Consider the following 20,153-nt stretch of genomic DNA (forward strand, 5'->3'; position numbering starts at 1 on the left):
GGCCAGGACTCTTCTGAACACCTTTGGGTAGAGTGTATGTATGTACTCCCAGAACTCAGGGAGGCTGAGGCAAGATTGCCTCTAGGGGAAGGCTAGCCTGGGCTTTATAATTCCAAGTCAGCTTGCAGCTGATCATGCCAGCTAACCTACATACACACACACACACACACACACACACACACACACACACACACCGTGCTGTTCAGAAGACAGATGGACTGGGGGGGGGGGGTATCTCAGCAGTGGTAGAAGTTGTGTGCTTGCAATCTGTCCTCAGCTCCAAGTGCTCTGAGTCCTTGAGTCTTGGGGACAACGAGGACCTGCTCTCACACCTTGGACTTGGGCAGGTATCCTGTCATGGACACTGGTGAGAATACTTTAGCTTTCCAGATCTTACAGGGTGACTACAGGGTGACTACAGCCACTTCCCCGAAAAGACACACCTGGTCACCTGGTGTGAGACCAGACAGTCTTAGCTACCAAGGCTGTTGGATGGTCCAGTTTTCTTCTCAGTCTCCAGAGTCGCCCAGCAAGCCCTGCTTGTCAGCATAGGACAAAGGCTGCCTGCTCTGCTAGCCCTGGATCAGTGTAAGCCGTAAGTGTCGATGGAGATGCAGATGGAGGAACCTTCAGCATGTGCCATCTGGAAGACTGCTTGTTCTGCTGTTAGCCTACCGAGGACACCTGGCTTCCTCCCTGCCTCTTGGCTTTGGTAGGGACAGCAGGGAGCTCACACCATCATCCATGCAAGGATCCTCCGCAGGGTGCAGCCTCCCAGGTGTCCCCACTGTACCATGGGACAGGCAACAGACAGCACTGCCAGGTTCCCCAGATCAGGAGCCAGTCCTCATCAAATCAACTTTCTGGTGTTTTGTTTTTTGTTTTTGAGCTTCTCAGCCCGAACCATGTACACGGGGCCCTCTCAAGTGAAATTGGTGCCATTTCTCAAGGGAAATGAAACTCAGAAGATATGTGGACAGAAACGCATTTCCTAAAGAAGTGTTCAGCCCAGACGCTGCATGAGAAGTCTGAGGCCCCCAGCTACTGTTCTTAATGCAACCACACTTTGTGGGTTTTTAAAAAGTTATTATTTAAACTTCATATATGTGCATGTTTTATATGCATGTATATATGAGCACTACACGTGTACCCAGAATTCAGAAGAGGACATTGAACCCTCTGGCACTGCAATTATAGATGACTGAGAGCCACCGTATGGGTCCTGAGAATCAAACCCAGGTCCTCTGTAGGAGCAACAAGTGCTCTAAACCACCAGACCAGCATGTGTGTGCAGCGCCGTGTGTGTGTGTGTGTGTGTGTGTGTGTGTGTACATGTGTGTGCAGTGCGGTGTGGGGAGTTTAAGGCAAGCATGAGTTACATGCACTCCTCTCTTTTAAGAAAGATAGAGAAAAAAAAAGAGCTGAGCATGGTAGCTCTAATCCTGGGACTCCAGGGGCTACAGAGATAAGAACTCCAGTTTCAGGGGATCTGACACCCACTTCTGACATCAAAGGGCACCAGGTACACATGTGCTCGTACATATATATGCAGGCAAAACACCTATACACATAAGTAATTCTTTTTTTTTTTTTTTTTTTGTTTTTTGGTTTTTCGAGACAGGGTTTCTCTGTGTAGCCCTGGCTGTCCTGGAACTCCCTCTGTAGACCAGGCTGGCCTCGAACTCAGAAATCCGCCTGCCTCTGCCTCCCAAGTGCTGGGATTAAAGGCATGTGCCACCACTGCCCGGCCACATAAGTAATTCTTAAAAAATAACTTAACAAAAAAAAGAAACAGGAGGTAGAGAGATGGCTGTCAGTCCAGTGCTTGCCCGACAAGCCGAGGCCCTGGATCGGATCCCGTGAGAGCACACTGAAAGCTGACTGCAACGGTGCATGTTTGTGATCCCGCCACCAATACAGCGGAGACAGACAGACTTATTTTGAACTGATCTTTCTGCCTCTGCCTCCTGAGTACCAGGATAGGCACATGCTCCGCCTTGCCTGGTTTATGCAGTGCTGGGGCTAGAACTCAGTGTCTGCACGCTGGGCAAACACTATACCAACCCAGCCACAGCCCCAGCGCCCATGGCCTTAACTGATGTGACCTTTCTCCGTCAATCCCAAGCTACAGTGATGGCACTGAGCTGTGGTTACTTCAGTGGCTACACATAGAGACCTCCCTCCACAGTCTTCACAGGTGCCACTGTGATCTCCCTCAGAGATCCAGCGGAGAGGCGGTGTTAGGTTTGGGGGCAGGAGGCATTTAGGGGAAACACTGTGATAGATTACTGTAGAGCAGTGCTTCTCAACCTTCCTGATGCTGCACCTTTGATACAGTTCCTCATGTTGTGGTGACACTCCTCCCACAACCATAGAACTACTTTCGTTAGTACTTCATAACTGTATGTTTGCTACTATCATGAACTGTTATGTGAATATCAGGGTTTCCCGTTGGTTTGGGGGGGCTCACGATCCACTGCTGGATTAGAAGTGTTGCTAACATGGGCAGGCAGGCAACAGCATGGTTGGAGTTAGTTCAAACCCAGTGCCAGAGACAGCATGGAGAAGTCTCTGAAGAGAGAAATCAGAGCCCACTTAGCAGAAGTAGGGATCTGTTCTTGTAGTTTCTGAAGATGGGGAAATAGCAAAACCAGCTGCTGTGTGCTTCATTCCCGGCAGGGGCCGGGGTAAGGAAAGGAAGCGTTGCTTCCATGTGGACTTGGCTCCCCACGTGAGAGAGCTCACGCACACAGTCTCTCCCTCTCCCTCTCTAACCCCTCCCCTCCCTCTCCCTCTTCCCCTTCCCCTTGCCCTCTCCCACCTCCCCACCCCGAGTTGGGTTCCTGCAGTATCTTTGCTACCAGCAAAGAGTGGCCACAACAGAGACTGCATTCTACGATTCTGATCTTGTCTCTCTTGCACCAACTCGGTCCAGGGACCTTCCTGGAGGGCACATGGACAGCAGAGCCCCAGGAGACTTCAGACAGCCCCCAGAGCTTCTAGTGCGCATGACAGGCCTCCCAGCCGGGTGTCTGAAGGCAGCATCATTAGACCCAGAGACCAGGATCCTGGGCCTGGTTGCCGAGGTCATGCTTTGTAGACAGTGGAAGGCTAATTCCCCCTCCCCAGGTCATCACCTCACTATTCCACTGCCCTGTCTGCTCCCTTGATGGACCTTGGCCCTGGTGGTGCTGTGTCTTCCCCCCAAACCTCCCATGGTTGTGGGATCAGAGGCAGGCCTGTCTGCCCCGGGTGTTGGGGGGGTGCTGTCTGCTTTTTTCCATTGCTGCAGTTTATACAACACTCAGCCACACAGCCTCTGGGACCTGGCCAGAGCCAATCGGAGCTGGTAGCCAGGACAACCAGACTCCCCTTCTACCCTTGGGCCTAAGTTAACCCCCCAGACTCCTTTCCTTGTCCCCAGAGGGCCCTCAGGCACCCTGCCCAGAGTGCCTCCTCAAATTGAGACCTCTCCAGCTGAGGGAATACAGGGTAACTTTGGGGGAGGAAAGCAAAGCGAAGGCTACTGTGCAGAGGAGGGTGTCCTGCTGTAGCCTCTGGAACCCCTGCTGGCCAGCTCCTCTGTGGACTGAGGAGGAACTGCTCTTATTTGAGCAGATGTGGGTGTCCGGTGACTGAACTGTGGGCATGGGTTCCCAGGGAGGAGGGAACGCTTCTGTTTGCTGTATCTTGTTACTCTGCCCTGGGGGTGGGACTAATGGGAACCTGGGATCTCGGGGGAGCTCGCCCTTCCTGGAAAGGCTGGGGTGGTGTGCTTGGGTTCCTCACCATGTCCCCACACCCTTTCCGGGCTTCTAGCTACTTCAGAGTCAACACTGGTTCTGCTTTTTCCAGGAAAGACAAAGTGGGCTGACATGCTGGCCCCGATGCTTGTCCCCATGGTGCTGTCCTCCACTTTACTCCTAGGAGAGGGAGGGAGAGGGCAGGCGTGGGCTTCCTGGACAAGATGTCTCCAGCCACAGCAAAGTCCCCACTCTGCAGGGTGTTCACTGAGAGGTGTCCCTAGCAATGGAGACCATGTCAGCCACAACCTGGGTCTTCTGGACTAGCAGGAGCCAGCAGCCAAGAACTTGCCAGAAAAAAACTAGACAAGGTGTCCATGGGACTGCTGCCCTCTGATGGCTGCTGTGGGTACTACGCAAGACTCAGGAACCGATGAAGGAATGGGACTGTGGTCACTCCACTTGAAACCAGTCAGGTGGATTCAGCACCTGAGCTATGAATAGAAAGGTGGGCGGGCAGTGTTCTGTCTTAGAGCCAAACCCACACCCAGACTGTCCTTGTCTTTCAGGTGCAGGAGCCCATCCCCGAGTTGTCCCCAGAGGAGAGGAGGGTCTTGGAAAGGAAACTGAAGAAGGAACGGAAGAAGGAAGAGAAGAAACGGCTGAGGGAGGCGGGCATTGCCGCAGCACAGATTGCCAGGGTTCAGACCCTGCCAGCCAAGCCCTCAGCTGCTGTTCTGGCCCTGGAGTACCTCCAAGGGTAAGTGCTGTTGTGGGCTCAATCCAGAACATTCTGCCACTGCCATGGTGCTGGGTAGAGCTTGGTCCATTGTAGCAGGTGGGGAAGGGTGGATGGTCCAGCCCAGTCACCCTTTGACAGGTATTGGGAAGGCCCCTGCCTGCCTGTTCTATATCCACAGAACTGCCTTCAGACATATCCCCTCCTCTTTTTATCCTGTGGCAGTGTCCTGGGGCCACTGTGTGCTCATACACACCCCAGTGGAAGGCATGATGACACAGCCTGAACCACAGTAGATTTTGGATTGTGACAAACCTTCAACTAGGACTCTTCCCAGGTGTTTTGTTTTTAAGATTTCTTTTGGAGCTGGAGAGGTGGCTCAGTGGTAAAGAACACTGGCTGTTCTCCCAGAGGATCTGGGTTCAATTCCCAGTACCCATGTGGCAGCTCACAGCTGTCTATAACTGCAGTTCCGTGGGATCTGATGCCCTCTTCAGGCCTCCACAGGTTCCTGCATTCATAGTTAAAAATAACTAAAACTATTTAAAGAAAAAAAATAAAAAGAATAAATTTTTTTAAAGATTATTTTTATTTTACTTACTGGATTTATGAAACAGAGTTTTTCTGTTGGCCTGGCTGTCCTGGAACTTGCTCTGTAGACCAGACTGGCCTCAAACTCAGAGATGTGCCTGCTTCTGCCTCCCAGAGTGCTGGGATCAAAGGTGTGCACCACCACACCCAGCAACCTTATTTATTCTGTGTGTGTGTACATATGAACACACATATGTACCCGTGGAGGTCAGAAGATAGTGTCAGACTCCCTGGCTCGCAGTTCAGGCAGAAGAGTATACACACCCTTAACTACTGGGCTGTCATTCCAGCCCCTCCCCAGGCAGTCTTGTTAATGAGACACAACGTCTGACAGAGGTGTCTAGTGGCAGGAAGGCCACCGTTCAGGACTGCAGCTAGCTCATCATGGCGGAGGGTGACACAGCTAGTCACACAGTGTCCTCGTGTGGCAGAAAATAGAGATGAACGCTGCTGCTTTCTCCTTTTTATTTGGCCCAGAACCCCAGCCCATGGGACAGAACCCCAGCACATTCAGGGAGGGTCTTTGCACCACGATTAACCCCTCTAGATACTCACTTACAGATGTGCCCAGAGGTTTGCCGCCTATGCAATTCTAGGTCCCATCAAGTTGATGGTATTAAACCATCACGCTAGGAAGATGCTGAGAGACATTTGGCTGGTGGTGGTAAGCAGCTGGAGCCTCACAGCCACTCTCCTCAGAGAGCTCCTTCCCGGGACCTGCGCATTCGGGTCCAGCGCCTCCATGCATGAGGCAGAGGCCACTGTGGAGATGGTGGCCTGCCTCTGAGTCAGGTCAGCCTTTAGGCAGATCAAAGGGACCCGGATGGAGCATTGTGGAGAGGTGATTTGGCAGGAGCCATAGAGGCAGAGGGCTATCCTTCACCCCAAAGCTGGGCTGTAGCAGGATTCCTTGCAATTGGTCAGTTGAGGTTTCCTGAAGCGAAGGGATGATGGAACCCATGAGCTAGAGAGTGGCCTTCTGTTATACGCAGTGTTCCTCAGGCCCTGCTGTCTTATGCCCATGGCTCATAAGGATCACTTAAAGCAGGCAAAGGTTCAGGAGAGGACGTGGAGATTCCCAGCCACAGGCTCATGTGCCAAAGAAAGTCTCAGTCCCAGAATGCTCTAGAAGACCACAGAGGCCGATGGGCCTTGGCACAGAACCTTCTGGAAATCAGATAAGTTCAGTGCAGCCAACTCCTTCATTGTAGGCCTGGTAATGTCTCTGTCAGGACGGTGGGCCAGGCCCAGGTGGCAGTTGAATCCTCGTACTTCATCCCAAGCCTGGTGTGTGCTTGGGCTCTGTTCTCCTGGATTCTCCACCGTTGTATCCAGAGAGGGGATGGCACAGCCTCACTTCCCATACCAGATGGCTGGGAACTAGGGGAGACCTGAGGGTGTCTGCCAAATGGCCACATCCCACCGTGAAGCTCCCTGGGCTCAAATGCAGTCCTGCCCTGCATTTCAGGTATTTGGGGTGTGTCCTGAGTGTTCTGGTCTGTGTGTAACCTCTAGCTGACCTTCTCAGCCTGTGGTCCTGTCTCTGCATCCTCCAGTTCTGGAGAAGCCACTCTCGGGGACTTGGGATGTAGGACAGCAATGGAAAGATGTATGGTGTGGGGACCTTGAAACAGGAGACACTCAGAAAATATAGCCTTTGATTGTCCTTGGGGTCCTCACAAAACCAGAGGCCCTCCGTGGGCTTGGTATTAGGTAGAGCTCAGCTCAGCCCTGAGGTGGGGTGAGAACAGTGGCCTCGGTGGACAGCCTGTGAGCCCTCTGCAGCAGCTGTGTGAGCCAGAGCAAGGGCCTGAGGTGCAAGCTGAGTACCAGTCTTAGTCCTCCCCTGCTGGTGCCTCTGCCCAGGAGGGTGTGGAGACCTGGTGGGTGGACTGGGGGTCATGCCCAGTCATTCAGGGGCCTGCAAGGAAATTCCAGCTAATGATGGCATATTCCTGACCCTCACTGGCCCGGGCAGAAACATCAGTGAGGAATTAGTGAACCAAGGCTGAGCAGATGACACAGTCCTTAAAGTGTTTACCACAGAAGCTGGGGCTGAGTGTGGATCCCCAGAATTCATGGAAGAGTGTGAGGTCCTTCCTGTAATTCCATCTTCTAATGGCAGAGATAGGGAATCCCCAGTCCAAACTGACTAAGGAGACCAGCCATATTGGCACGTCTGGGTTTGATTAAGAGACCCTGCCTGCCTCAGCCGGGGCTTGACCAAATAAGGCTGTCACAAAAAAGAGTGAACAGATTCAAGGCACGTAGAATGCCGCCTTGAATGTTGTAAAATGGAAGCGTTGAGGAAGATGACCCTGTATCCCTAATGTTACAAATGTAGGCACTGCATCTGGACTGAGGACTCTCAGTGGACATGTTGAGGGCATACCCTTGAGCCAGACTCGGCCACCACATGCTCTCAGGCAGTCTGCCCCCCAGCCCCTGGGGCTTCGCATCCTGAGGTATCTTCCTTGTTCCCAGGTGGGCTCAGAAGCAGGAGAGCTGGAGATTCCAGAAGACGAGGCAGACGTGGCTCTTGCTCCACATGTACGACGAGGACAAGGTCTGTGCACAGCGGGCCATGGGGTGGGGGTGGGGGCCCTTCATGGGCCGTGGGACACTCAGGTCACAGAGTCCCTGTATGGCAGGCCAGCACCAGGTCCATGCACCACACATGGACAACTGAGCAAACTTCCTACATGGCTCAAACTCCTCCCCCTCCTCTCTGTCCCACAGGTACATACCACCACACCCAGCTTATGCAGTGCTGGGAATGGAAGCCAAGACCTTGTGCCCATTAGGCAAGTTCAAGGCCAGCCTGGGCTAGAGACAGTGTCTCAAAAACGTTTTTGTTTTTGTTTTTTTTGCTGGGTGGTGGTGGCGCACGCCTTTAATCCCAGCACTTGGGAGGCAGAGGCAGAGGCAGGCGTATTTCTGAGTTCGAGGCCAGCCTGGTCTACAGAGTGGGTTCCAGGACAGCCAGGGCTATACAGAGAAACCCTGTCTCGAAAAAAAAAAAAAAAAGTTTTTTTTTTTTTTAATTTATATAGGGAATGTCTGAGGTACTGGAGAGTCAAGCCAGCACACTGGCCTCTCTTCTACCGTGTCCCCACCTCTTGTCCTGACAAAGTAGCAACAGGGTGGACTGGGGTTCCTTGCACACAGCTGTACTGGGAAACCCCATCATGAAGACAACATAGGTTGGTCCCCCCAGTCAAGCGCAGGGAGAACCCCCATATCCCATTGCTTGCCCACTGCTCAGGGCTTGGCCCTCAACACTGTCCTCTTCTCCCTCCAGGTCCCCGATGAGCACTTTTCTACCCTGCTGGACTACCTCGAGGGGCTGAAGGGCAGCGCCCGAGAGCTGACAGTCCAGAAGGCCGAGGCCCTGATGCAGAAGCTAGATGAGGCTGACCCCGAGGCCAGAGACAGGTCACTGGGGAAGATGCAGCGCCTCCGGCAGGTTCTACAACTACTCTCCTAATGGGAAGAGGTGGCCTTGGGCCCTGAGGACTCACTGGCTGCCTCCTCCCAGAGCTGTGGGAGCAGCAAGTTTTGAGTCCTGAGAAGAACCCTTCCTCCCCCTCCTCATAAGCTGTAACAGTTTCTGGTGCCTTGGGAGTTGAACATGGTCTCCCTGAAACAGCTCTGAGTGCCACTCCCACACGAGTGGCCCTAAAGTGGCCATGGACAGAGGCTACTTTTTCTACCAAGGATAAGAGACTGGCCTAAGCTGGCTTTCCCCATTTCCCCACTAGCTGGGATTCCCTGCTCTCTCTCCCCCACCCCCCAACTCTCTTTCGGGGGGGGGGGGGCTCCTACATATTCAATCTGGGGGCTATTGAGTGCAGCCTGGACACACCTCAGCCGTCTGTAGGGAGACCCTGTTGAGGGCTTGTATTGAGACCCCTGGGCCTGTGTGGCTGCCCCTGAGCTGTGAGTGGCTGCTGCTCCATGATTCCTACACGTTTCAACAACCCTATGCTGCCCTTAGTGTCAGCGCCAGGCTCAGTTTCTTCTCATTGCACCTCTCATCCAGCGTGTTGGAAACAGAAGGACTAAGAGTTTGTATCTGGACGGATGTCACCATCAGAACACTGCCCCACTTCCATTGGGTGACTTTTCCTTCAGACCATAAAGAATCGCCTATAGATGCCACATAGGGAGGGCGCTGACAGGCTGGAGAGGATTTGCTACAAGTCCAGCTCATTGGGCAGTGAGGTCGCTGGGGTCTGCAGATGGGAGCCATGGAGTGTCCGCCTTCCGCCTCCGCTGGTCTCCAGCCCACAGCTGCCTGAAGTCCTCATCCACAGCCCCTCTGCGTCACAGTCACTTTTACACACCCTGGGTGTAGAGGTATATAAAGGAGGGTTACAGATAAATATAGACTGTATCCCGAGAAATTTATTTTAAAACGATTCTGAATACAAATAATTTTCCATTTATTAAAGATGAAAGCTAGTTTGCGTATTCATGACTGTTTGTCTAGTGCTGCACAGTCCACAGATAACGCAGCTTGCTCTGTTGCTGAGAAACTGAGGCTACAAAAGACACTGAAAGCTTGTTTTCTATAAAAAGAACAGAAACCTTTGATTTTAAAGCCATGAGACTCTTTAGCCCAGCACTCAGGAGCAGAAGCAGGCCAGTCTCTGTGAATCTGTGGCCAGCCTGGTCTACAGAGTAAGTTCCCCGCCGGCTAGGGTCACAAGCCCAGAGACTGATGACATCTGGCCCCTAGCGACGTGTTTCAGTTGCGTATTATGTACAAGAGCGTGCACACGTGCTCAGAACCAAGGCTGCGGGTAGGATTGTTACACAGTTGCTTTTTGTTGGTTTGGTTTGGTTTGGTTTTTTTCTAGACAAGGTTTCTGTGTGTAGCCCCGGCTACCCTGGAACTTAGTTTGTAGACCCGACTGGCCTTAAACTCACAGAGACACCTGCCTCTGTCTCCCACCACCAGGCTTCTAATTTTTTGATCATTACACAGATACATCTGACTTTCCAAGTGTTTTTTTGCCCAAGTAGGGTTACAGCCCACAGTGGAAGAGGCAGGAGGGAGTGGTGGCTGAGACCTCTGGTAGGTCAGGTAGTCCTCCCTCTCACTGTCCCTTTCCTACAGGACTGTTAACAGGCTGTAGCTCTCCAGGGTCTTCCTCAGGTGATGACAGCTGCTCTGGTCCAAGGACAGAGGACACAGTCCACCACCCACTCACAGCTCCAAGTGAGCAGGACATGCGTCACAGGGAGGAGACGGGCATTCGGGGCCAGCTGGGCTGAAGCCAGGTTGCCCTCAGCTGCCTGGAGGCCCAGGTGTTCACAGCGTCCTGAGCCTGTGAGAGCAGCCACAGTTCATTCAGATCCAACTGCCACTAGAGGGCAGTCCCCAGGCCCCGACCTTAACCTGGTGTCCTCTCATGCTTTCCTACCTGGGACAAGATGCCACCTGGCAGAAGAGACGGGGAAGCCTCCAGGCTTCAAACCGTGCAAGCTCACTTGAGTGGAGCAGAGCCCAGCTGGCCTTGGGTCTTGTAAAAGTGATGAGATTGGCAACGGTGGCGCACACCTTTAGTCCCAGGAGGCAGAGGCAGGCGGTACTCTGAGTTCAAGGCCAGCCTGGTCTATAGAGCAAGTTCTAGGACAGCCAGTGCTACACAGAGAAACCCTGTTTCAAAAAGCAAATGTGGTAGGCTTGTTTCAGGTCCCTAGCACTTGGGCATGGTAGCCAAATACTGCATTAATGTGTGGAGACAGGCAGCCAGCCACAGCATGGACCTCTTCCTGGACCGCTGGGTCTCACAGTCTATTTATAGCCAGACCCGACCACACCTACAAAGCCCTGTCCCCAGCCTTGCCCTATGTCCCTTAGGCACTTCTGTCACTTCAGGTTTAGTTACTTTAAAGCACTGGCTGAGGCTAGCACCAAAGCAGTGCACCACCAGAGCCCAAGGGGGCCTCATTCATGTCTCTCTAGTCAGTACTGACCTGTCACCACCAACCACCAGATTCTTGGTGCCAGAAGAGACCCAAGTGTCATATAATCTGGGTCTCACATGCACTCCAGCTGGCTCTTGCCACTTATGGTGGCATCTAGCCCTGCCCCTCCCCACTCGGGAAGCCCTGTGCTGACTGTGGCCGTGATCAGTGGCCACAAGAATGCTGCTGGAGAGGGCACAGGTAGAGTTGGCACGTTGTCATGACAGACATGCGCAGAAAGGTTATCACCAGGGCTTCTCAAAGCCTTGAGTGAGCGCACAGAGAAACAAGGAATACAAACATCACCAAGAAGGAGCAGGGCAGAAGGAACAAGGACCATAGCTATGGGTTTCCTGGAAGCCAAATCCAAACAGGAAATGTGGTAGGATCTTTGCTGTCGGAGAACTGGCATCGGGAACCAGGGAAGGTTCCCAGGACATCAGCTGGAAGAGGTTCTTTTCCTCCAACCATTCTTGTTCCAGGTGACCATGGTGAAATGCCAGTTGTCACAGCAGAAGAAAGGAACAAAACTGTCGCCTGTGGTCAAGCTCAGGCAGCCCCTGGGGTCCCCTTGGTGCCAGTCGAAGGTGGAACATCCCAAACTGCAGGCAGAGTCTGCTTAGGTAGGGAGATGGGGTATACTTGGGCTGTGGAAGGGCCATAGACCAGGCTTCTGGGTATGGGGGACCCCCATGACCTGTTGAGAAGCCTGAGTATAGCCAAAGATGGGGGGGACAATGAAGGGGTTGGAGTGTAGTGTAGTCTGAGGATGTGGCTGCCTTGGGGACCAGAACAGAGAAGTGTCTAGTGTCCAGGGTGTAGGAGCCTGGAAGGTGAGTTAGGCCCCCGTAAGCACCGTAGCAGGACAGGATAGGGCTTCTGGGCTGGGCAGATCTGCCCTCTGCCCCACGATGCCCAGATGAAAGGCCAGCCTTCAGCCTCCACAGATGGGTAAGCAGCTTTGGCACCACTGTGCACTGAGTCATAAAAGCTCTGGTGGTCCAGAGGGACAGTGCAGGCACTGTCTGCTGGGAATACTACAACCACCATCACCTGCAGTGCACCCTGGGGAGAGGTAGGCTAGGCTCTGGAAGTTTTGCAGGATGTGAGTACCCTAGGATCTCGGCACCACACGCAAGGTCTGGGCAGGTGGCCGCATGGTGAAAGCTGGGGCAGGCCGTAAATCCAGGTCTGCGGGGCTGAGGCCGGGCGGGGGCAGTAGGTGGTACCGCTGGAGGAGGCCAGCGAACAGCAGGAAGAGCTCTGTCCTGGCCAGGCTCTTCCCAACGCAGACCCTGCGACCTGCAAGAGAAACCGTGTAAGGTGTCAGGCCTACTCCTGGAGGGGAGAGAGCTGAGCAGAAGCTGTTGTAGACACACCCAGAAGGCCGGCAACTTACCAGTGGAGAAAGGCAGGAAGGCCCCCCGCTTCATAAAGCGCCCCTTAGCATCCAGAAAGTGGTTCGGGTTGAACTGGCTTGGGGTCTCCCACTGTGTCTTGTCCAGGAGCACTGAGGTCAGCAAAGGAATCACAGGAGTGCCCTGTAAGGCAGAGGGATCCCAGGGTAGGCGGATCCGCTCAGAGGTAGGGAAGAGGGCAGAGCACCATCTGGGGGAGTTCCTGCCTCCCACCTGCACCACATGGTGTTAGCCTCTCACGGGCGTATATGAGACCCAGGAAGTCCCCTGTCCACCCCAAGTCAAAGGGAAGTAGGTGGGGCCCCACCTTGGGGAGCAGGTAGCCACCCAGCTGGATGTCAGCAGCTGTGCAGCGGGGCACATGGGGCAGGAGTGTGATGTACCGCTGGACCTCATGAAGCACGGCACTGGTGTAGGGCAATACTCGCTGGTGCTCTGCTTGAGGTACCTGCCCGGGGCCCAGCACTCGGTCCAGCTCCTCCTGCACCCGACCTAGGCCAGAGAGAGTGGTACTGTAATGGTTAGCCCCATTCCTAACCCCTAAGGGTTCTCTCCCATGGGGTGACTCTCACCTTGCACCTGTGGGTGCTTAACCATCAGGAAGGCTGCCCACTGCAGCGTGGCCGCTGTGGTCTCTGTTCCAGCCATGACCATGTCCAGTGTACAGGCCAGGACATTAGCCTCGCCAAACATGTCCTCGGGATCATCCTCCTGCAGGGAGGGTGGTCAGAACTGGGCTTGAATCTCGGAGGAGCCAACCCCAATCTGTAGACCCTGCCTACTCCCAGGACCCAGAGGAGCATGGGTAGAGGTCAGGCTGGATGGAAAGAAAACCAGCGCTTACTGAGGGTTCACCCAACATCAGTGCCCACTCCAGGTACTCTCAGGGGCCAATCTCATAGGAAACTGAGACTCCCAGAGGTCCCCAGTGGCTGGGAAAGAGCCCTCCGTAGTTCCCCTCACGTGAACTGGGGCCACCAACCCCGCATCCCTGTTTCTGATGAAGCCCTGGCCCTGTTCACACCTGGCCCTGCTGAAGCAGAGCTTCCACGTAGCTTTGCACGGGACCGCCACTTGGCAAGTGTGCTCTCCTTGCTTCCAGGAGGGTTCTCAGGATGGTGCGCACCTCCTCGATCTTGCTCAAGACCGGCCTGTGCAACCGCAACAAGGCCCCCAGCCTGGGGAATGTGTTGAATAGCTGCAAATGGGCAGGATGGTGGGGTGGGATAGAGGTGAGGTGACAGAAGCAGTTACTGTGAGCAAGCCAATCCGTCCATCAGGCAGGTGCATCTGGCTCCAGGCTCTGGACAAACAAGTCAGGGCAACACTGCCCCTGGCCACAAGAGGGCACCAGGCCAGCAGTACTGGAGGCTTGTCACCCTCCTGGAAGTCCAGGGATCAGGGGGAAATCTCAAGGTGTTCAGGAAGGAGCCAGTTGGCCTGATACATTTGAACGGCTCTGTGCAAGACCCAAGTACTCTTTGCTGCCTGGGGACATGCTCCTTTCTATTGTTACTGGAGGGGAAAATCAGAAGAGGACGGCTACCACGGGGAAAGAGTCATAGCTATGTGTGCTCACAGGTCTTAGGGATGGGCAGTGTGTGGCTTACAATAGAGTGGATCTGGCGACAATAAGTATTTAGAATTCCGGGTGCATTGGCAATAACTGGGGGAAGTGCCTCATACTGCTCTAAGTGGTGAAGACCATGTCTACTGCCCAGGGCATCCAGGGGGATCCCGCCTTCGTCATCCCTCACAGGGAGTGTGTGGGATTGTGCTCACGGGTCTGCTCCGACCGCATGAGTGGGAAGGTCGAGCCTAAGGGCAGGTTCACCGCAGTGGCTGCTCCTCCTCACCCATGTGGGGCCTCATCCTGAGCCAGGACCCAACTGTAAAGGCTGAGTGCTGAGGGTCTAGGCTTCAGTGTCTAGCCCAAAGCCAGGACGTTTTAAATTTTAGGGCATTGGACATTAGAGAGGCTGATTTTCGTGATTTCTGTGATGAGGAGGTCAAGAAGGTGCCTAGCCAGACATGGTGGCACACACTTTTAGTTCCAGCACTCAGGAGGCAAAGGCAAGTAGATCTGGGAGTTTGTAGCCAGCCTGGTCTACATAGACAGTTCCTGGACAGCCAGGGATACAGAGACACCCTCTATCAAAAATAAATAAATAAAAGGAAAGGCGCTTGGGTGTGGGAGACCCCTCGGACACAGGTCCCACAAACTGTAAAGGCCCTCCCATGCACTTCAGCAGCTGCGCTTACTACTGTAGGGTGTGGGACTCCCTGGTCCAGATGCCCCATCTGGCAGAGAGCACAGGGCCTGGTTCATGTGCAAAGCATGCTAACCAAGGTCTGTCTTCAGCCCATGTCACACGTTCTTTGTTTGAAGGGTGCTAGCTACCAACCAGCCCTGACCTCAGGGTTTAGAACTGGGCACCACACTCTAGTTCAGCTGGGGCTCTATTTCCTGTCGGGTGGCAACCTCTCACCTGTATGCCAGGTGACCCCAACAGGACCATGACCTGGTCAATGAGACTCAGCAGGGACACAAACACAGGATCTTGGTAGTCAAAGCGCTGGCCGAAGAGGAGCGTGAAGGTGACGTTGCAGGGTGCCCAGCCCAGCACGGCCAGGGGGAAGGGCTGGCCTGGAGGTCAGAGAGGAAGACAAGCCTCAGATGGGCATACATGCTAAGCAGAGGCATCCTGGTCCCCCCACTCACCTCCATAGCTGTCCAGCTGCCCTTTAAGACAGGCTAACTCCTGAAGCACCTTGCCCACCAAGGGTGCCTGTCGCACACCCAGGCTCTGCAGTGTGCGCACCGTGAATTGACGAGCCACCCTCCAGTGAGCTCCAGAAGAAAAGAAGATGCCTGTTGGGTAGACATGAGCCATGAATGCCAGCCTCTCCCCATCTGACGATGCATGCAGGGAACAGGGTCCCACACGGAGGGGCCCCAGGCTCAACTCCAAGCCCCTCCCATTCAGAGGTTACCCTGAGTCATACTCCTCTTGCCTTGCAATAGACTGATCCTGTCTCTCCCTAATGCCAATCCAAGAGGCCAAGTCCCCTCCCCATCTGGCAAGGAACCCAAATGCCCACCTACCCCCACCTCGCTGGATGAACTGGAAGATGGGGATTGGGGGCCGGTCGGCTAGCTCATGCCCAGTCCCAACCAAGGCCTCCCTCACCACCTCGTAGCCTGACAGCACCACGGTCTTCTGAGATCCCAGCTGGATTGTGAACATTGGCCCATAGCGTTCTGAGAGCTGTCGGGGACAGACAGGAGTCAGACAGGCAGACTCCACCCACTCCACCCGTACTGTATGTAGGCTGCAAGTTTAAGAGCTGGTGAGGACCCCAGCGCCCCTCCAGTCTCCCCAGGAGGGGGCGCTGTTCAAATGTTCAAATCTCCATCTCCCCAATTCAAAGAGAAAACAGTTGAAACCGAGAAAGCTGGAGCGGATTTGTGGGTCTCACCAAGAGCCATGGCTGGATCTGCCTGATATCTGCTCCTCAGACTCACCCCTGAGGTAGAGCCTGAGCCTCTGAACCTAGCGCCTGCAGCCACATCGGAGTCTAGCCTGATCCACTCTAGGAAAGATCGGGCAGAGCCACTTCAAGCCAGCTCTGCAGCTGTTTGAACTTCTCTGCAAACAAGAGTCCCCCAGACAAAATTCAAGGACGTCCACCCCACTGAGCCAGTTACCCCTGGCTAGTGGCGGTGCAGCCAGCTTACCTTCACATCTGAGTTCTGGGGAGAAGCCGTATCCAGTTAATAATACCCTACCCAGACAAGGGCACTGCTGTGCAATCTGCAGCCCTGCCCATTTCCAGCACTTCTAGACACACCTGCCAGTCTTTTCCCCATCGTCCCAGAGCCCACCTTGCCCACCACTCCTGAACCCTGGCCTTGGCTGCACTGCCCAGCTCTATCTATCTGTCTGTCTGTCTGTCTGTCTGTCTGTCTACCTATCTACCTACCTATCTACCTATCTACTATCCTCTTTTATTTGCAGTCCTGGGGATAGAATCAGGCCCTCATGAATGCTAACCAAGCACACTACAATGAGCTAAATCCCCAGCCTAGGTCACTCTTGCCCCAACATCTGCTCTCTGGGAACAAGCCTCTGGCGTCCTGTATTCCCTACTGGCTTCCCTTGTCAGAGCTGGGACACAGACACCATGTGAGCTGTAAGATGGCATAGGGTTGCCCACCCTACCTCCATCAGTGCCCGGTCTTGTTGGGTCACGCCCAGCAAATGCAGGTTCCCCAGGAATGGCAGAGGGCGAGGCCCAGGGGGCCACCGAGGAACCAAAGAGGGGTCCCGGACATGGCCCCGGATCAATCTCCATAGCCCCAGAAATAGTAAGATCCCCCAGACACCCAGGAGCAGCAGAGCCATGTGAACAGCTGGATAGCAAACCCTCAGCTCTCCAGGGGCCCAGTGAGCCCTCTGCCTTATAGCCACCCTCCCAGGGCGTGCCGGCACCCCACCCACCCCACCACCCCGAGAATGTGGAACGAGCAGTTTACAGAGGACAGCCCAATAGGAGGCTTAAAGCTACAGGCTGTGTGGAATGTGGGGTCGTCTCTGCGGCAGGGGCCTGGGTTGGGGGCTGAAAGGACCTCTGTACACAGTACAGGGCCAAGGCTTTTTGGTCACAAGTTGTCCAAGTCTGGGCCATGTGGCTTCCAAGATACCTATATCCCTCCATGTGCCCCCAGGTTCCAGTGTCATGGTCAGAGCTGTGCCTACTCTGTCCCCAACTTTGGGAACCTATAGCTCTATGTGGTCTCCCATCAAGGTGAAACGTGGGGATTTGAGACTGGATCCTCTTCCTGAAAGAAAGGATGAGGGTCCCCTGTCCCCTCAGACTGTAGTTTCCAGAAGCTGGACCCTAGTGCCCAGCAGGCACAGGGCCTCTTATAACACTGAATGCCCTGTGCAGTCATCCAGGACCTCTCTAACCACAAGGGCTTCAGCTTATATCCTTCAGTGTGTGCTGAAGTTGAGGGAGCTCACCCCAGCAGCCTGGAGTAAGGGGCACAACCACCCAGACACTGAGAGGCCATCTAGCACACTGTGAACAGACGCAGCAGGTGGCTGGGTTTACAGCCCCAGCTGTCTGGGCTCTAATCCTGTCTCTTAAACCCTGGGGGCCTCACTGGGGAAGAGGTGTCCCAGTGAGGAAGGGCTGTGCGGGGCGGGTGGCTCTTGGCACCAGAAGTAGCTGGGTTGCTTCCCGCAGCCTGCCTCAACATGAGGCACCTGGAGTCCTGTCCCCCATGCAGGGCCCCTCACCATGGGGCCTATCCTCTAGGGTATCATCCACGCCCTGCACAAATGCTGAGCTGAGAAGCAGAAGCCAGCCACACTTCCTACACCCAGGTCTTGCTCCCTTGTATTGTCTATGGAGAGAAGCCCAGATGAGACTGCATTTCACCTTAGCACCTCTCTCCCCTGAAACAGCATGAGCCTGAGCTGGGACAGCTCCCTGTCACCACTGTGGATGTCTGGGTCATGTTTCCACCAGCTGCTACTGAGTGTCCAAGCTATCGAAGGATCTACCCAGCCAGGGAAATCTACATAATTGCTGCAGGAAGTACTTTCTGAGCACTCGCTATGTGCCAGACTTGGCCAAGAGCAAGGGCCATGGAAATCAGCAGCAGAGGGACCAATAGGATTCTGATGTCACCGTTCCAGGGCAAGACTGGTGTGACTCCGTTTGCCACTGAGCATACATTGGGAGGGAGGAAGTCAAGGCAGATGGTGTTTTATGGCGTCTGTGCAGCAGCTAGTGAATTGAGATTTGCCTGTCTGTCAGGGACAATGTGATGTGGAGATAGGTGTAGAAAAGCCAGACAGGCTGGGACAGGAGACTTGTCAGGGTGATCAGGGCTGGAGTCTACAGCCCTTCCAGGAACAGGCACGCACTCCCATATCAGCATGAGAGTCCCTACGGCTTCATGGAAGAACCACAGAAACTCACCCCAGAGTTGTCTGAGTTAAATGTCCTGATGTCCAGGAATCTCTGGATAGCTCCCCACTGCAGTATCCGTGCTTCTGCATGGCATGACTAGTGTGGCCCAAATCCTCCTGCTTCTGTCTCCCAAGGGCTGGGATTACAGACAACACTACCCAGCTACCTTGGGGGTTATTTTGGAGAAAGAATTTTGTTGTTGTTGTTGTTTGTCTGTTTGATACAGGGTTTCATGTAGCTCGGGCTGGCTTTGAACTCCTAATTCTCCAGCCTCTCCTTCCCTTGGATTACTAGTATGCACCATGCACAGGTGAAAAGGTATGTGTTTGTGTGTATGTGTGTGTGTGTCCATATGTGCAGGTTCATGTGTGTGAGTACAAGCACACATACCACAGCCTGTGTGTAGAGGTCAGAGGATGACCTCTGGTGTTACTTCTCACCTTCCACCTTGTTTGCAATGGCATTCCTTGCTTGTAGCTGCCTATGAACTACCAGGGCATGAGGGCTTCTGGGACTTCTCCTGCGCTCACCTCCCATCTTGCTGTAGGCGCACTGGGATTGGGGGTAATTTCACATCCAGCTTCACATAGGATCTGGGATCCTCAGATTGCACAGCAAGCATTTTACCCCTGAGCCTCATCCCCCAGCCTCACCTTGTTTATTCAGACAGTCTCTCTCTCTCTGGCCTAGAGCTCACCAATTCTGCCAGCTAGCCTCCAAGGGCTTTTGCCTCAGCCTCCTCAGCAGTATGATTACAAATGTGTAGCACACACTTTCTGCCTGGCTTTTTGCATGGGTACAGGAGATGGAACACAAGTCTGCGTGCTTGCACAGCCTGCCCGTCTTTTCTCCACACATATGGTGTTATTAACATATTCTAGCCCACATGCACAAAGCACGTATTCTGGGCTGCAGATTAGCATCACAGGTTTACCAGCAGACCATTCACTGAAGCACGCACCAGGACTGGGGCTCTATCTACCAGAGAGAGAGAGACAGAGAGAAAGAGAGAGAGAGAGAGAGAGAGAGAGAGAGAGACAGAGAGACAGAGAGACAGAGAGACAGAGACAGAGAGACAGAGAGAGACGGAGAGACGGAGAGAGACAGAGAGACAGAGACAGAGACAGAGACAGACAGAGACAGAGGGACATTTAAAACAGACCCTAATGAGCTTTCCCCTGTGTCTGGGCCATGACCACGATTAAGCTAGCAAACATCAGTCACTCCGCAGCTTCCTTGAGCCCAGCGTGTCCCCCACCATACAGTCATCATGCATTGCTTGATGCTATTTTTAACATGACTGTGTACCCAGAATTAGACACGGGCCTCCTCTGCTGTGCTAGGCGTGGTGGGCGTGAATGTGCACGTTGTTCCCAGCCTTAAGCTATCACAAAGCAATCTGCTAAAGATATGAGGGTAGAAGAGAGGGAGGTGAGCACACCTGGGATCCCAGCTCTGGAGAGGCAGAAGCAGGAGGACTGTGAGCCCTGGAGCATCCTGTCCTGTAGAGTAAGACTTGACACTGTGCACAGCCACAGAGACGCTGCAAAGTAGATTCTGAGTGAAGTGCTGGAGTGCGTTGTTATTTCTTGTAGTGCTTGCCGGGAATCAAACCCCAGGCCTTGCTAGGCAGGGGCTCTACCACTGAGCCACTCCTAACCCCTCACTAGGGGATTCTAGGCAGGGGCTCTACCACTGAGC

At 54.0% G+C, this 20,153-nt stretch overlaps 2 protein-coding genes across 4 annotated transcripts in view; one reads left to right on the plus strand and one right to left on the minus strand.

Annotated features, from left to right (window-relative positions):
* The window catches only part of CUNH7orf50 (chromosome unknown C7orf50 homolog), a 101,364-nt gene extending 91,818 nt beyond the window's left edge, over positions 1-9,546 (plus strand). Inside the window, exons 1-4 of one of the 3 annotated variants that reach the window (XM_028756120.1) lie at positions 3,773-3,865; positions 4,313-4,503; positions 7,558-7,639; positions 8,375-9,546. In XM_028756120.1, the coding sequence (XP_028611953.1) occupies positions 3,791-3,865; positions 4,313-4,503; positions 7,558-7,639; positions 8,375-8,560 (534 nt within the window). In that variant the 5' untranslated portion in view covers positions 3,773-3,790 and the 3' untranslated portion in view covers positions 8,561-9,546. Of the gene's footprint in view, positions 1-3,772; positions 3,903-4,312; positions 4,504-7,557; positions 7,640-8,374 lie in introns of those variants that run through there. The other 2 variants (XM_028756121.1, XM_028756119.1) reach the window with 2 other exon arrangements.
* A 2,617-nt stretch (positions 9,547-12,163) lies between these two features.
* On the minus strand, positions 12,164-16,897 carry LOC114611337 (cytochrome P450 2W1). Its single transcript, XM_028755981.1, has 9 exons — positions 16,691-16,897; positions 15,574-15,736; positions 15,190-15,339; positions 14,957-15,114; positions 13,492-13,665; positions 13,040-13,178; positions 12,775-12,959; positions 12,449-12,590; positions 12,164-12,351 (listed from the first exon to the last, which is right to left on the minus strand). The coding sequence occupies exons 1-9, from the start codon at positions 16,871-16,873 to the stop codon at positions 12,164-12,166; spliced, it is 1,482 nt and encodes a 493-aa protein (XP_028611814.1). The 5' UTR covers positions 16,874-16,897.
* Between the last annotated feature and the right edge of the window lie 3,256 nt (positions 16,898-20,153).

This window comes from Grammomys surdaster, unplaced genomic scaffold (assembly GCF_004785775.1).
Source record: "Grammomys surdaster isolate TR1022 unplaced genomic scaffold, NIH_TR_1.0 126109, whole genome shotgun sequence".
NCBI classification, from domain to species: Eukaryota; Metazoa; Chordata; class Mammalia; order Rodentia; family Muridae; genus Grammomys; species Grammomys surdaster.